The sequence below is a fragment of the Centrocercus urophasianus genome, unplaced genomic scaffold (genome assembly GCF_019232065.1).
Source record: "Centrocercus urophasianus isolate 14NV4802_14NV808 unplaced genomic scaffold, USGS_Curo_1.0 seq_73, whole genome shotgun sequence".
Lineage (NCBI taxonomy): Eukaryota > Metazoa > Chordata > Aves > Galliformes > Phasianidae > Centrocercus > Centrocercus urophasianus.
The window spans coordinates 10474512-10491999 of record NW_024885344.1 but is presented as its reverse complement, the minus strand read 5'-3'; the positions used below and the strand labels follow the sequence as shown (position 1 = coordinate 10491999).

The 17488-nt window shown below is 44.4% G+C and overlaps 1 protein-coding gene across 1 annotated transcript in view; it reads left to right on the top strand.

The window, feature by feature from the left end:
• The window catches only part of NINJ2 (ninjurin 2), a 44264-nt gene extending 27542 nt beyond the window's left edge, over nt 1–16722 (top strand). The window contains exons 2-4 of the mRNA XM_042837790.1: nt 13677–13908; nt 14669–14853; nt 15689–16722. Coding sequence (XP_042693724.1) covers nt 13677–13908; nt 14669–14832 — 396 coding nt within the window. The 3' untranslated portion in view covers nt 14833–14853; nt 15689–16722. The remainder of the gene's footprint in view (nt 1–13676; nt 13909–14668; nt 14854–15688) is intronic.
• The last annotated feature ends 766 nt before the right edge of the window (nt 16723–17488 follow it).

The following is a 17488-nucleotide window of genomic DNA, read 5'->3' as shown; positions in this document are numbered from 1 at the left end:
GGCCTAGCTTTGAGCAGTTCTTTGGAGCACATGGTCTCCAAAGGCCATTCTAGCTCACATTACCCTCTTGCATATGAAAAAAAAAGTAAATATTTTTTAAAGTAGGAAAAAGAGAATGCTTATGAAACAAAAGACTACTTTTTAAGTCTCCTGTTTAATGTACATATCCTGACACAAGTGATTCTGTCAAGACCACTTGCTTCTCTAATAGTAACAGTGGAAAATGACAACTGGCTTTAATAACAGGAGCAAGACCGTATCACATTTTGATTTGAGTCCTATTGGCAAGTGTGAGATGGTTTACTCTCATACTTCTGGTGCTATCTGGAGTACATCTGAAGCCTGGCAAGGTCACAAGTAGCAGCAGAAATGCAATGAGAGCTCAAGTGGAAGGCAATGCTGATGGGCGCTGAGGCTGAAAGCGTCAAATATGCATGCTGTTGCTTTGAGTTCTTCCATAAGACTGGCCACAGAAGCATTTTTCCCCTTGACAGAAATGCTGTTCTTCAGCATGTGAAATAATTATGAGATGAACATGAATTGAAAGTGCACTTCCTCTTGACCTACTTCCCAGGCAGGGAAGCAGAGCTGGATGCCCTCCTGTTTAGTAAGGTAAAATTATTACTCTGCATTCTCCAGACTCCACAAAAGCCTCTACTGTTTGGTACCAACCACGTGGCTAATTATCATACCTCGTATGTAGTTTCTTCTAATGATTTCCTTCCATCTCTTGTCAACACCCAGGCTGACTGACCAAACTGGTTCCTTTGGAGAGAAGTGTACCCCTTTACCCCATCAATAAATGGGCTTTTAAACTGTAAAGGTAAACATTCACAATGACAGCATGAGCTGGTTTGGGAAAGTAGCACATCATGCCAAAGAGCTCCAGGATTGTGTGCACCTGAATTCTACCTCATTAAGTGAGCAGACATTTCTTTGTTCACAAGGTTTCAGAATGCATCGTTTGACTCCATCACAAAACCAGTTACTATTCCATTAGTGCTGGGGCCCCCAATCTCCATGCATGAGTCCCACATCCACTCTCCCACACCCACAGGAACTGAGGGCTTAGAACAGATGGCAATACAACTGCTCTGACAGTGTGCTTGCATGAGAAAAGTAGGTTCTAACCTACTGCTTTTGATATATAGATCTCCTTGGCTCATCAGAGGACTGCAGCACTCACTCTGGTGTCTGTAAAAATCGTAGAGAGGGTGTAGTACAGCTTTTGCTGGTATTTCAAAGAAACTGGCTATGCTGGCTTGGCACACTGGTGGGAGAAGCTGTTGGGTTTGGTCTTGGCAGGCTTTGGGTTTACAGGTGATACAGAGCTGGCCCTGTCCTCTTCTTGTGGAGTCACTCCTCAGCTTGTGCACCAAAAGTAACTGAACATGAGACTTAGTTTAGTGGGCAGTACTGGTGGTAAGTGAACAGTTAGACTAAAGGCCTTTTCCAACCTCAATGATTCTATGAAAAGGGAGAAACTGCTGGGATTTTCTAATCTGGATAAGCTTCCCACAAAGTAAGCAGTGTACATAGAAAACAAAACTATTTGCCAATATGTTCAGTTTATTATTTTCCAAGATAAATGCCATAGATATTTTGCTGTTGCTGGCTGTTATTGTGCCCAGGCATTGAGAACAAGGCATCAAAGGTATAAAGGAGAAAAGAAAGCTCAGCAACACAACAGATGTCATGCTGTGAGACTCCTAAATTAGCACTGAGCTAAGTCTGTGCAGCCCCAATACCAAGTTGGACTAGAAGCAGCAGAAAGCAGGGTGTTGCTAAATGATTGCTCAGTTAATCCATAACCTGAATGAACCACCCACAGATAAGTGAGAGCGGATGGTGTGTAAACTGCCAGAACACAGCCTCGATTCCAATTTCACAGGCAGCAGAGCTAATCATAACTCTGCAAGTCAAAGAAAATTATGCCGGGGAAGAGACTGATCAGGGATTTTCCCCAACTTCTATATATGACACTGAAGATTGTATCTTTTGCTGCTGTCTTCACCTGGGATGGATTGTGAATCAGCATACATAAATCACCTGCCAAACCCTCGAGTACGTCACTGATAAGATAATACAGATTCAAAAGTGCAAGTGTATATCAGCAGCTGGAGTGCATCTGACAGCACAGTCAGAGACAATGACCATTCCTGCAGTTGTTCCTGGACATGATTTGCTTTTCTCACCTCACCTTCCACATTAAGATATGTTGCATCTGAGTGATGCAACCTCTCTGGATATATATATCAACTCTGGATATACAGCTGAGTTCTCTCAGCTCATCAGTGATGCTAATTTTGTTCAGTTTTGAGTATTTGTCGTCACTGCTATAATCCTAGACATAACCAAACTTCCCATAACTACCAGTTTGTCCAGAGATGAAGTTACAATTCCAGATTTCCCTAATATCAGTCTTTTCCTTTCCTCCATCCCCCATTTCCATGCACTGAGGCAATACATACCCCAGATGACACAGGTCTGTTCTCAGATTTTTAACAGAGAACCTGAGATTTATTCACAATAATCTGTTTCAAAGTCATTGCTTTGACTGTCAAAGCAAGCACAGCTGAATCGGGCACTGATTTTCTTATTTCTACAGTCTAATTAAATATATCTTAATTACTTATATTAGAGAAGATTGCCTCCGTAAATCCAGTCTGACTTGCAGAAGTGCTGAGTATATGCCTAACCCCCCAAAGCCAATAGGAGCTCTTATTCAGTGCCCTGAGCACTCCCCAGCACTGCCCCTGCATGTCTGCTCCTACTTCCCCGAGGGAGGTTAGCAGAGGCTCTCTGCCCCACAGCTGTCAGTAGAAGCACAGCTGGCCACGGAGGCATATGCATGTCAAAAAGGCCTTTCTCTGATGCTCTGGTTGCAGCCAGAAGGCTATTCCAGAGATATTTGCTTAAGTGTTGCTTCAGCTTTCTTCATGCAGGAGTGCTTCCAGTGACACTATAGGAGTATCTGTATAATGAATCTCAGGGCTTCTGTCACTTGGGAGGTGGATGAAAAAAAGAGATCTCAGACTGCATCATTTTAAGAGGAAGCATTTTGATACCCCGTTGCCTGGAACAGCAGCCAAAGCCAAGTGGTGTAGCTGCAAAGTTCCCACTGGTAATACCAGACGTTCCAGCCCTATTAAGCTCATTGAAAGGAATAGCACTTCATTTAGTAGTTAGAAGAGACCACTGTTAATTATTGAAGTGAAGGAATTATAAGTCAGTTACTGCTTCCATGAGCCTCAGACAGAATACTGGACTGCATGGGCAACAGCAGTAAAGCCCGATGTGCCAAGATGGACCTGGCAGGACACCTTGGCTCCTCCAGCTAGGCAGGAATGGGCATTCTGACCTTCCACCTCACATATGTGCGCTCTCACAAGCATAACTTCAGCTACATGAGCTTTCTCAGCTGTCTGTGAAGGCTTACTGTCATCATCTGGAAAGCCTGCATCACTTTCGAAGGCATAAAACCTTATTCTGTGGACACTTAATCTATTTTGAGATACCGTTCCCTTTCTTTCCTCTCTCAATCTAAGATTTGTCATCTGTGTCTTGGGTTGCAAGGCAATGCATTATATATTCCTGCTCTTGACAGATTTGAGACTGGTAAACATTCACTATTTAAGACTATGTGGGAAAATTCACTTCAGAGAAGGACTCTTCTGGATCATTGCTCTGAAAAATGAAACAGCAGGATGAAGTTTATGCTTGCTTCTATTCTGCACAAGAGTTGCGCTGGATTTAAGTCACAGCTGGTTTTCTTTCTAAAACACTATTTAAGCTGACCTTTAGTATTTCTTTAACCTAAAACTGAAGAGCCACAGCAATAGCTGCATGAGGAACTGAACCCGAAGCACAATACTTGCCCAAATCTACTGCAGCATCTTTCTGTGCTGCAGGGAAGAGAAACTTAAGACTCCCAGAGGCTGCTATTGAAACTCAGTATGTAGTGTTAAAGCAGGAGAAACAGTCTTACCTGATGAGAAATTTTACTGGGATAATGTGTGCCAGGTGGTTGACATTCGATATTCAAAAGAAAACAATCTAGGGCTACAGCAACCATTAAAAAAAATAAATCAAATCTATTAAGAGCCAGTTCTACATGCATGACTGGCTTCTGAAGTAGCTCTTTTTACAGTGCTTCCCTCCTGGGCTTTGTTGTACGCATTACTCACAACAGTCTTCCAGCTACAACTCAGTCCAGGCTATTATGTATAATTTTAGTACAAAAGAAAAAGCACCAAATGAATTCTAAAATAGATGATTGGTAGATGGAAGAGGAGAGAGTGTGCTCTGTATGTTTCTTCTGCTCTACAGCTCCCATACACTTCTTTTGCTGTGTGGATTCCTATGGCATCCTACCTTAAATGCATTACATGAGGCATCTTTGAAGCCTGAAGAACTGCAACTTTCTGAACTCTTTGCCCTCAGACTTCAATCCCTACACCTCAGCTATCAGAGAAGCTTCTATATTACGTAGACACAAATACGGAGATTATAGTGCAAAAGTGCACTATCTAGGTAGCATATAAAACCTTTTAGTCATCATCATATCTGAATTCATAATCCACTGGAAAAATACTGCTAGCGTAGGGTGGCTTATTGCACTGCCTCACATTTACAGCTGAGCACCACCTGCTGGTTACCTTGAGTCTCATTTAATTTAGCCATCTCTCCTGCAACACTCCTCCTCCCAGTAAAGGCTGAAATCAGATCCTAGCTTTTAGGAAGACAAGTTGATGGAAAAGGGGCTAGCTGATGTAAGGCAGGACCTAGAGATTTCAAAGCAGTGCTTCTGAACTCAGCAAGAAGACTCAATACAGGAAGGTGGAGGCAGCTGTGAGGGCACGGGTGGAGCAAACATCAGAGGGGGGCAAGTATCTCCAGTGCCATGACATGGAGGGCAGTGGGGCAATAGCCCTCTTCTCTGCACCAGCTCCTTGGTCTCAAAGATCTATACAAAACAACTTCCAAGAGAAAAAAAAAAAAACAACCCAAAACAGCAGAAGTTGTTTCCCTTTCTGCCAAATTCTAAAGTGTCTTTATTCACACTGTCGAGCACTTGCCTCATTCTCATTCACTTCCCTTGAAACACATGACTTTGCCTTGCCCTCTCCAGCACCCCATGGTTGAAATCCAAGATGTTGAGTTTCTTGTTGAGCCATTGACCTGGGGAGCCACCCAAGGGATCTATCATGAACTGCTTAATATGGATTGCAAAGGAGAATAAGCATATTAGCTACTATTAGAAAAATAACAACAATAAACAACAAGAGCAAACAACAATAAACCACTGATCCCGTCTTCAGTTTTGCTGCTTTGTCTGATCTTACTTGAACTCATATGCTTTCAGAGTCACACTGGGGGAGTACAATTTGACCTTGCATTGGGAACTTAAGCTGAGATGGCTGAAGATAAATGCTTCATTTGTTCAACTTTTGATGAACCCAGTGGAAGTTGGATAGAGAAGTCTCAGTACCATTTTTTCAGAAGAGGGAGGTGTTACTGGCCACTGGCTGCTTTAATGCCGACCTCTGCCTAACTGCATTTCACAATTTATATGCAGTATTACTGATATACTAATGGCCATATTTATAGCATCCTGTATTATTGATTGGCCTAACTTCAGCGTGGCTAGCTTTTACAGCACCATCAAACTGCACTGAAAGATGAAAAGGAAAAGGAAAAAACAGCCTCATCCTATGAATCCTTCTGTCAACATAGCAAGCTACAAACCCAAACAACAGGATGACTCCACCCTTCAAATTTCTCTCTTGTCTTTCTGGTGAAAGCTAAACTTAATATTTCTAATTATTAAGGAAAATCTTCCTTTCTATAATCACTTAAAACTCCTCCCTGGGCTTTACTGTTCATCCTAAGGCACAGACTCATTCCAACTCTCAATTAAATTATTAACAGGAACAACAGAATCAAAGTTTCCCAACTCAGATGGCTCAAGCTGTTAAACCTGTATAAAGCAACATGATACTAGAAGCACTGATCTCAGATTTTCTTTCTGACTACCAGGGATTTGTGAAGATGCTGTGTTGGATCTCTCCCTTGGTCCTCACAAAGGAAGTGCTCCTATGGTGGCTCTACCAGCTGTGACCCCAGGTCTCTGATTCCCAGTGCCTTCTAGTGATAAGTCCTTGCCCAGGAACACCAGCTCCCCAACAAGAAGCAAGTCTTGGCAGGGCCTTGGACGTGCAATGTTGTTAGAGATCTTACTGGGTTTGTGTAGTTCTGCACTTAATGCACACCAAGGGGTCTGGAGAAGTTGCTGGGGAAGGAACTAAGGCTGAAGGAATGGATTCATCCTGCAAAGGCACTTGGTTCATCTCAAAATTACCTTTTTTTAAATCATAGAATGGTTTGGGTTGGAAGGGACCTCTAAGATCATCCAGTTCCAACACCCTGCTATAGGCAGGGACACCTCCCTCTAGACCAGGTTGTTCAAAGCCCCATCCAGCCTGGCCTCAAACACCTCCAAGGAGGGGGCATTCTCAGTCTCATTGGGCAACCTGTTCCAATGTCTCACCACCCTCGTAGTAAAGAATTTCTTCCTAATATCTAGACTAAATCCACCCTTTTCCAGTTCAAAGCCATTTTCCCTTGTCCTGTTGCTACCTGCCCTTATAAAAAGTCCCTCCCCAGCTTTCCTGTAGGCCCCCTTCAAGTACTGGAAGACAACTCTCAGCCTGTCCTTGTAGGGGAGGTGCTCCAGCCCTCAATCACCAGTTATTAGATTTAGTCTTTTAGATTACACTGTTCTTACGACAACCTACTGATGAGATGCTTTTGGTGCCTTCTGATTCAAGGCCATTCTACCTCAAGGTGTGTGCTTCAGATTTCTGTCACATTGCCAAAAAACAACCAACCAGATTCTGGTATAAAATTCACCCTAACCTGATTTTCCATTGGTTCAGATACACCCAATATCTATTAGTAATTAACATGCGTAAATTCTCTGCAGAAGTTAGCTGTTAACCTTAAAATAAAGCTAAAATTCTAGAGAAACACCTTACCTATTAATCTTTGGTAGAGTCAGAATAACAGGCTTAGACAAAGACGAGAGCTCCATTGAGCTAGCCACTGTACACATAAGAGGAGTAGTTTTCTTGTACTGGAGAGATCTTAATATATGAGAAGAGTGATGGTAAACATGTGAATAAAACTAAGAGCCCATAACCATAATTATGCAATAGCTGAGACACATGATAGTTCTCCAGCCAGCCTCAGAGAGATGCCATGAATGTGCTCTGAGCTGCTCCCACGCACACAAGTGAACACACAACCATGCTCTATCCCAGCACAGTACCTTGTGTCCTCTCCAGGTCACCCACAGCTCCAGCCCTGGCAAGGCAGCAGTCTTCCTTGGCACAGCAGGTTCCCAGCAAGAGGCAACCCTGCAAGCCAGAGCTTAATGGAAGGGCGTTAACGCTAATTGAATCTGAACAGCCACCTCACATTTTCTCGTGTTAAAATGCAACAGCCATTTGTTGGAACATCCCTAATGCATTTAAAAGTCTTCCCGGAGACAGCTGATGTTATTTCTAAGCGTGACAGCCAAGTGCAGACCTGAGGTGCTGCTCTGCAGCTCTCGCTGCCCACTGCTGGGGACAAGTATCTATCCCTGCAACCCAGGTACCAGCTCACTATTTTCTGCATTCAGTACTTGGTTTGGCCAGCATTGACAAAAAACCACAACCAGACGTATTCAAACAATTAGGATTAGGAGGTTATGAAAGTTTAGATTGGCAACAGCATCTTTTTTATTTCCTTTCCTCCTGGTGGGCAAAAGGCCTCAGTTGGCACACAACTCAGCATGCCAGTTCTGAACAAAATCTGCAGATTCAGCCCTCTCAGATCCAGAGATTGGTTCAATTTCCTGGCAGAGAAGGAAGCTGCGTCTGGCAGACTTGGAAGAAAGAGAATAGTATGCACCCAGGTGAGACCAAGTCAGCAGGGAGTGTTCAGAGACACTGGGAGCACTGCAGTAGGAGGCAGAGACACTGACCCAAAGGACAAAGATGTGAGTGTTAGCACATGAAACTGGAAAAATGCTTTGTGGGTGAAAAAGCCTTATAAATAATAGAGAGACAAAAATCCCTGAGTTGCACTGTTTATAGATATGATTTCATCACCTCTGCTGTGTTGAAACCCTCGGTCACATTCTCCCCTCTTTCTACCCATATGATCACAGCTCCATTTCTCTGGCAGAGCCCCGAGCACTCAAGGTGACCAGAGGCATGTGTCAAAACCTGGAGATGAACCCAAGCTCCAAAGGGGCTTACAGGGAGGTTTAACTGTAAAACACTAAGTAAAGCTTCCTAGCAGTAAAACAAGTCACCTCTCTACTTTAATCAACTTCACTGGCTTTCCTGAATGAGGAATGTAACTCATGTGTGTATTATATAACAACTGCAGGAGCGTATCACACTACTGTAGTAGATGCTCATATGTAAGTGATCTCTAGGGAAAGAGACCATCCTGAGTTGGAAGTGACCCCAAGTTGGAAGTACTGAATCCAATTCCTGGCTCCACACAGCACTGCCCAAAAAAATCAGACCCTACATGCGAGAGCACTGTTCAGAGGTGGCCTTCGTTATTTTATAGTCAGAGAAACGAAGATCAGGGGAAAACAAGCAGAATGCCCTAAGCCACATAGCAAGGCAGAGATGCATAAATGAGGCTTTCCACCATGAAAATTAGCGTTGGCTCGTTGCTGGGGTAGTTCTGAATAATTGCAGGTCACTGTGCCAACATATCACAAGAGAACCTTATTTGAGCTTGTCCTATTCCAGTAGTTTTATCTCCGGGCATCTGCTAGGAACCAGAGTCAGAGGGGAGCTGGCCCTTTGGTCTGACCCTGCACAGCTATCAGTCTGTTCCCCCAGTTTCAGAAATAAGCCTGACCCACAGCAAAGGGTGCAGACACCCTTCAACGTGGAAGAAGTTCAGATTTAAGACCTCCCCCAAGAAACGCTTAAGAATCAAAATGATTGATGCAAACACATTTGCTCTTTGGATCTGGCTGCAGACTGAGATCTGGCCCAGCTTTTCTTAATATTTTAGGCCATAAGCCATCCAGCTTGGGGATTTATTCATCTTAACATGTTTAGCTTTGTAAGCACAATGCAGTAGTTACTGTTGTGCCTCCCGGCTGCTCTTCCATTTTTTATGAACTCATTTTCTCTGCTAACCTACTTTCCCCCCCACACACTCTTCCTGTAAAGCTGTTTTTAGCCTTCTCTTGCCTTCTCTTTTTCTTCTCCCAAACACCAGGAGGAATCTGCTCTGGATGCTAAACACAAGTGACTTGAAGAGGCTCCAGCACCAATATCCTGGCTTTGGAAATAATTGTTGCTGCTGATCGCATCGCATGCATTCAATGAGCTGTTCTCCCTCTGCTACACACCCCCACCCAATTGCTTCTGTTCAGCAGCCAGGGACCATGCATTAGCACAGCACAGTTGCTGGTGCCACAAAATGTTTATGCTCCCCAAACCCACCCACTGCTCCTAAGCTATGGATGAAGACTCCTCTAACACTGCCCTTCCAAGTAGCCAGAGGAATAGGCAGGAAAAGAAAACTTGTCTTCCATTCCAGCTCTGCCCTGCAGCCTGCCGATTCCTGGATCCCCTCAATTCAGTATCATAAATACACTTAACGAGGGAGTTTAATATAGGTTTGGTCAGACATTTATTTGCAGTACGTGATTTATGCTGCCCTGTAGCACAGGCAGTGGCAGATTCAAGGAACTCACCATACAGCTGTGCCAAAGGGAGAAAAGTGTGGGGAGGAAGGAGACAGCACCCCAAGTGAAGGAAAGGAGCTTGATAACTCAGAACAAATATGTGAAAGACAAGGAGAGAGGCACAATGTGGGGAAAAGCAAAGAAAAAAAGTTGAGGGAGAGGATGAAAGGAGAGAGCAGGAGCAGAACAGAAGGATGCAGGCAGTTTGGGTCCCACAGGCTAAGTGAGATGAGAACTGGGAGAGGCAGCTCAATACACACGTGCCTGATGCGACAAGCAGGTCTCTACAGGCTGCAAGTGCTGCAACCAGGCAGGAGGCACAGCCCTGCTGCTGTGTCAGCTGGAGGGCAAGGGCTGGGACAGGCTCTCATGGGGCTCTGCTGCCTCGTGATTCCCCTCCTCCTCTCCTCTGTTGCCAGCCAGCAGTTAGGTTTCACTGCTGGCCTTCCAAGCTCCTGTATGGAGTTGTAGCAGGAATGCAGTGCCAGCATTGGAGCTGGGTAAAGGAGAGGCTCTGAATCATAGAAATATAAAGGTTGGAATAGACCATAAGATCATCCAGTCCAAACATCCTCCTACCACCAAAAACCACATTCCTCAGTGCCACACCTGCACAGTTCTTGAACACCTCCAGGGACAGTGACTCCACCACCTCCCTGCGCAGCCTGTGCCACTGCAGCACCACTCCTTCTAAGAAGTTTTTCCTAAGATCCAACCTGAACCTCCCCTGGAGCAACTGGATGCCATTTCCTCTCATCCTATCTGCTGACAGCCTCACCAACTGTACATTCACAACTTCACCTGTATCAGTATCCCACCTGGCTTGTATGTGGGTGTGCAGTGAGCTATAGGAGGTGAACGAAGCAAGTGGAGTAGCAAATAACTGCGCCCTCAGAAATGCTGGTTGAGAGCATCTCTTCATGTTCTGCCTGTAGAAAGGAAACTGGGAACCGCTCCTACTTTGTGAGAAAATGAGTTTGTGCTTTAACCTTCAGCAACCAATGTTTACAGAGTGCTCTGAAGGCTGCCAACCAGCAAATCCTGTGGAAAAATACCCTGGACAGTGAACCCGGATTTGCCCTAGTGCCCATTGCCCTATTTATGTCTCTGTTCTGCTGCTTATCAGCTGTGATCCCTGCAGCATGCACAGCCTGCGTTCAGGTCTCCGTTTCCTTTGGCATTCTCCAGCATTTCCCTTGGAATCGATGGGCAATAAGGGCTTCTCCTCAGACATCCCCTGCTGCCAAAGCATTCCCATAAAGAGGATTATCGTTCATGTTTCTCAATCCCATGTCATCCTACTGTCTCTTCCAGCCTGCCCTCCCCTAGAAAAGGGGCACAAGACCCATGAGGCACACAGAGTTGCAGTTAGATCTGCTCTTTTTTCCCCCTCTCCTTTGAAAAAGGCTCAGTAGAAACTGTCCAAGCAACTCTATCCAATTTCTCACAGCAGGTAAAGGGGGCTGAGGCTCAAGTGGAGGGAAAGGTTTGATTCAAGTCAGAAGCTCCTGATATGATTCATCTTCACATAAGCAACCAGGAACAGATGCCTCAGCCTCCTCGTGCCAGTCACTTGTTTGACAAAGGCTTTGTCTGATTTGTAGGGAGTCCTTGTTCTCACATCCTTCATTCCTCATTAAGGAGATAAATTGTCAATGCTCAGCACTGTAATGCTGCCGGGCAAAAGGCTGACTTCAGAAACGAGGAGTACACTAGAAGGGATCAAGTTCCAAACCTTGCACATAGGTAGTAGGTAGTGCTCTGCTTTGACAGGCTCATGTGATCTTAGCCAGCTGAGAGGGTGTAGCACCTACATCCAGGATTTAAAGACATCCCCAGGATGAAACCTTCTGCTGGCTTCCTTGTCCCAGACGTAAGATACCTCTGTTCTGCTGCCCCAGACATCACTGGATCATCTGGGGTGGAAGAAACCCTTAAAGATCATCCAGTCCAATTCTCCTGCAGTGAACAGGGACATCAAACAAGCCCTGAACCCACACATACTGTCTTAGAATCCTTATTGGCTCCCCAGTCTTACATTTTCTTTCTAGCATCCTTTACCTCTTGTCTTACCCAACAAAGAAACACAGACCTTACAGAAAAGCCTCTTAATAACAGCAGCCTTAGTGTCAGAAAACACAAGAATTACATGCTTTAAGCTAGCAAAACAGCCCTGCAGCTCAAAAACAAAGGAAAAGGCAGTCTGTTTTTGTTGCCATATTCTCAGGTGAACAGAACTGTCCCCTTTCTCACTACGAGGAAAGGGGGATGCAGCTCAATAGGAGGAAGCACTCCCCTACCCCTAAGCTGGCCTCTCCTTAGGGAGCCACACTTCTCAGTTGTTCAGGCCAGACACAGTCCTCCTCTTTCTGTTGCACATCTTTTTCTCACAAGGAGATCTACAACTGTCTTCTGAAATACAGCCCCGCTGCAGCCCCATGTCCACACAACACTCTCCCAGGTTTACTGGTCCTGCCCAGGGCAGAAGCCAGAAGTTCCCAGAGATGCACAAGGAGACCAGAGACAGCAGCACAGTTCGAAAGCCATAATTTCTCTTCAGTTCTGCCTGGGGGAAAGTGCACATCCTAAACTGTATCTAATACAAAATGAAGAAAGCAGCACTCAGTTTGATGCAGGTACATCCCTACTGCCAGCACACATCTAGAGGAACCTCTTCCACACTCCACTGAACAAGAGAGGCCTCCTCCTGTCCTTTGCTCTGTATTTATAGAGTTATCCATCAGCCAGTGGTGAGGGCAAGGCTGCCAGCCATCACTGACAACTGAGATGAGGCTGATTGCCAAGACTGAAGCCTGTCTGCTACATGGACAAGTTGTTTTTCATTCTCCTTGAGAAAGAAGATCACAGCTTGCAGATGTATCTGAACCTTTTCTCATCTGAGGATGACAGAGAAGAGGCCAGTGGCTAAAAGCAGCCAGATGACCTACACCTTGTAATGAGACAACCCACACCTTGTAAATACCAGCTTCCCTCCACTGATGAGACACATAACATAACTTTAAACACATAAGTGATTAAAATTAGGTGTGATGAATCCCACCCCATGTCTCCATCTTGGTGACTGATGTATTGAATAGTGCCCATGGTTTCAAGAAAAAATACGGATTGTCACATCTGCTCTGGTACATTATCTAAGACAGCAACCAGAAGAAAGTGTTCAGAGACAGCTCTTCTCAGTGGTGTGCAGAGATAGGACAAGAAATGATGGCCTAAAACTTGAACACAGGAAGTTCCACACAAACATGTCAAAGAACTTCTTTGTGGTATGGGTAACAGAGCACTGGAGCAGGTTGCCCAGGGAGGTTGTAGAGTCTCTTTCTGTGGAGATAATTCAAGACTTGTCTGAATGCCTACCTGTGTGAACTATCATAAAGAACCTGCATTGGCAGGGGGGGTTGAGTCTCTATTTCTTGAGGTCCCTTCCAACCCCTGCCGTCGTGATTCTGTAATACAAAGCCCAGCCATCAACAGTCCTTTGAGCATCAAACCCAGAAAGAAGATTTCTCTCTAATCCCCCTGAAGTCTGGGGTTTGTCTGTACCCTGAAGGAAGAGAATTTAATAATGCTTATAAAATCCCTTGCTCTGGGTAATCTATGCTATCATAGCACTGGACAAGCTTGTTTTCCACAAGAACACTATTTTCCTAACCTTGCTGAGCTCTTGATCACCATAAGTGTTCTTGATCACAATAAGTGTTTTGTGCCTATTAACACCACAAGATGACTGTGAGGGAAAACTGGGTACTCTTGGCAGGTTTTAAAACAGCAAGGTTTAACTCCCAGCTTTCTGGATAGCCTTCATAGGAATGGAGCAGTTTGCCTGACATGGACAGGCCCATCAGCTTAGTGGTTGTATCAGGTCTTGCAGTTTCTCTTGTCTCCCCAGGGCATGAATCCTCATCTGCGCACTAATGGGCCAATGAACATCAACCATTATGCAACGAAGAAGAGCGTGGCAGAGAGTATGCTGGATGTGGCACTGTTCATGGCAAATGTCACACAGCTCAAAGCCGTGCTGGAGCAGGGGACTTCTTTCCAGTACTACACCACCCTCATCGTGCTCATCAGCATCTCCCTCTTCTTCCAGGTGGTGATTGGGATCCTTCTCATCATCACTGGTAAGGTAGCCACAGAGGTGTGCACATCACTACAGAGTACTGCTGGCATGGGGATGGAAGGGAGAAGCCCCTTGCCCCAAAAAATTCTCCCGTCCACAGTCAGGGCTCTGGGAAGGTTGGAAGCAGCTCAACACTGGTGATGCAGGTCTGCACTACTGCATCATCAAATCACCTAGGTTGAGAAGGACCTTCCAGATCATCAAGTCCAACTGTCAACCTGACCTACTGAATCCCATCACTAATCCATGCCTTTTAGCATCACAAGGCATGTCCCTTCACACAGCGCCTGCAAATAATATGTTTCAGCTTCAGCTTTCACCTCACCCAAGCTGGGGCCTGACGGAAAAAAATGCAGGCAGAGATATTCCCTATATTACACTGACATTTAACCAATCCCCCAGTTCTCCCGGTGCCACATAGATAGTACATTAACAGTGTTTCAGAAAGGCTTGCCCAGTGCTTTATCTGAAATAGGAGTTCCTACACCTCAGCCTCAGACATGTGTCCAGTATTAAAGTGAGCAGAATACTACCTTTTCCTGTACTCTGTAGCTGTTTTCTTTATCTGGGGCATGAGATCTGAGGCAGCAGGAAATCCCGAGGTATGTTCTTTCCTATGTTCCATGCGCCTTTCCATGGGTACCATGGAATTTTGCCAGGAAGGGAGGGCTTGCAGGGATTTATGGACTTGGAGTCAAGACACAAGTGACCTTTTGGTTTTGTTTTTTTTGTTGTTTTTTTTTTTGCACTGAATCACACAGCTCGTTTGAACCTGAATGATGTGGCAAAACAACCCCGCCTAAATATACTCAACAATGCTGCAACAGCTCTCATCTTCATCACAGTCATCATCAATATCTTCATCACGGCCTTTGGGGTGCAGAAGACTGGCCTCTACCCTACCAGGAATTTTCGACCTTATTAAGTCAAGGGGAAGTGGAGTCAGGTAAGAAAAGGGTGAGCCCCATCACTGCCAGTCCTTGCAGGAGCCTTTGAAAGCATCATTGCAAGGAGGAGAAGCAGAAGGCAATGTTGCACGAATTCACAAAGGCTCTCCAGAGCCATGTTGATATCTTGTGGGCATTTGAGGTCACTGAACAAATTCAGAGAAGGAAGATTCATTTTCTAAGTCTATAAAGAACAAACACCAAACACTCCAACTGCTGGTATTCATCACCAGCAAGCAGTTCTGTTCTCAGAAGACTGCAGATCTGAGGCAGGTGCAACAGCAGTTGTGATTGGGAGCTACGTTTGGGAAATAAAATGAGATGCATGGGGAGATACCTGAAGATGGCAGCACTATCTGAGAAAGGGAAGGTGTTGGGGGTCAGTGGGGAAAAGGGCTCTTTACAATGGTCAGTGCAGTTGGCAGAGCTCATTTTAAGAAGCTAACTCGAGAGCGCCTTGTTCCTGAGATCCAACCAAACGCTTGGGTTCAGACATCAGGTCAGATGAGGTCAAGGTGCTTTAGGTCAAGAAGCAAAGTTCCTGTTTCCTTACTTATCCAGCAGTGTGTAAACACAGCTTAAGAGGAATATAATAGGGCAACAGCAAGCAAAAAAAGCTTGACAGACCCATGATATTTAGTGTGAAGGCCAAAAGCCTCCATAAAACACTGCTGGCTTGGGATCTAAAAGGGTGGGAATGCTGAGGCTGGCAGCCCCCACCTGTGGCGTGGCCATGGTGCCAAGTGACCCACTATGCTCCAAGTGCCTCTCTCTGCCTGTGCAACATGGAGAAGTTTGCCACAACCTTACCATCATTCTTTGTCTTTCCTGCAGGATCTGAACAGCACAACCAGTGGGGAAAGCTTTCCTTGATGTTTTGAATGATCTCAGCAGGATCCCAGCAAAGAATCCAGAGAACAGAGCTAAACTTTCAAAATTGTACTTGTTTTGTGGCATACCTGCCCCTTAACTCTAAGGCTTATGCAGTTCTGCAGGGGTGAAGATTTCCATTGCTTTTCAAAGCTAGAGCAAATTTTGCAGTAATCTCTAGAGAAAGCTGCAGAAACAGCAGCAGGTACATAATTTCAAAGCACAGTTCTCTAAACCTCTTACTGCAGCTGCCTGCCTCACATAGTGAATATTGGCTCATTTTGTAGAGAAGAGTGAACAGTGTACTTGGTAGGACAAACAAATATAAGATATTCAGCTTCTTAAACATGATTTGCTATATCTATATATAGATAGCAATGCTGATTAGTAGTTTACCTTTCAGATGGAGGAACGGCTCTCTCAAACTGAAGGAAATTATAATGAGACAATAGGAAAGTATGCATGTCAACATAGCTAAAGAGAGATCAAATATTTTCCTAATTGTTTAAAAATAAAATGAAACGAGAAACAGTTATGAAAACAATCAGATATTTCCAGTATTAAGAAATTAACAGTGACAGAAAATAGGTATTGTATTCTGATGTCATCAATAGGGGTGTATAAGGAGTGCTGACTGGGCATCCTAACAAAAGGTAGGAGAGAAACATTACACATGAGACACTCTGGGCTAATTGCCATGATAACACATGACAAATGTGTAGGGTATTACTGTATAAGTTACCATTTTAATTTAAGGTGTTATCACTAACATCGATGTTGTAAATATGTAATCTCCATATTGACAACACTAGGAACTCTTTTTAAAGAAAAATCTTTCCAGTACAAGTCTTTGAATTGAAGATTTTTCAGATTTTCCTTAAGTAGTAAACACTTTGTATCCTAGATTTTTATAAGTCTGCAGTCACAGTAATTGAGATTTTAACAGCCTGGTGTAAGCCTACTTAAGCAACGAAATGCTTTTCTGATTATTAAATGTTTGGTTTTTTTTTTTTTTTTTTTTTTCATTCTATAGCAGAATGAGTCTGACTATTTCATTTTGCAGATTCTTACCAAAACTGAGAAAGAAATGTCATGAGAAAGTCCACACATCAGTCTTCAGGAGCAACTCAGAGTGACTGACACTTTGAAAAACAGATATAAGTAGATTTCTTTTACATTCCATACCTGTCTTCAAAGAACTAAGTTTGTCTTTAAGAGGTGGTGACTTTTTCTGGAAATAGTGCAGATGACCTTGCTAACAACAGCACGTGGGTGAGACTACAGGCCCACATCAGGTTGTATCTGCCAGTCACAGTGGCTCTTTTTGCAGCTGAAAGACAGTTGCAGAGAAAATATAGAGTGGAATGCCAATTTAAATTTAACGCAAGGTTCAGTAGAGTTTGGATTTGTTTTGTGTATCAGGTAAGGCACTCTTCTTCCACTTTGTCGTAGAGATCATAGAACCATAAAGGTTGGAAAAGAGCACTAAGATCTTCAAGTCCCCAACCACAGACCCAACACCAGGATGTCCACTAACCACATCCTCCAGAGCCACATCCAAACATTTCTTAGACACCTCCAGGGACAGTGACTCCACCACCTCCCTGGGCAGCCTGTTGCACTGCATCACAACATCCCTTAATAACCAACTCGAAACAATCTGGGGCAACTTGTGGCCACTCCCCCTCATCCTATCACTGTTACTTGGGGGAGGCAGCTGAAATCCACCTCACCATAACCTCCTTTAGGGTAGCTGTAGAATTA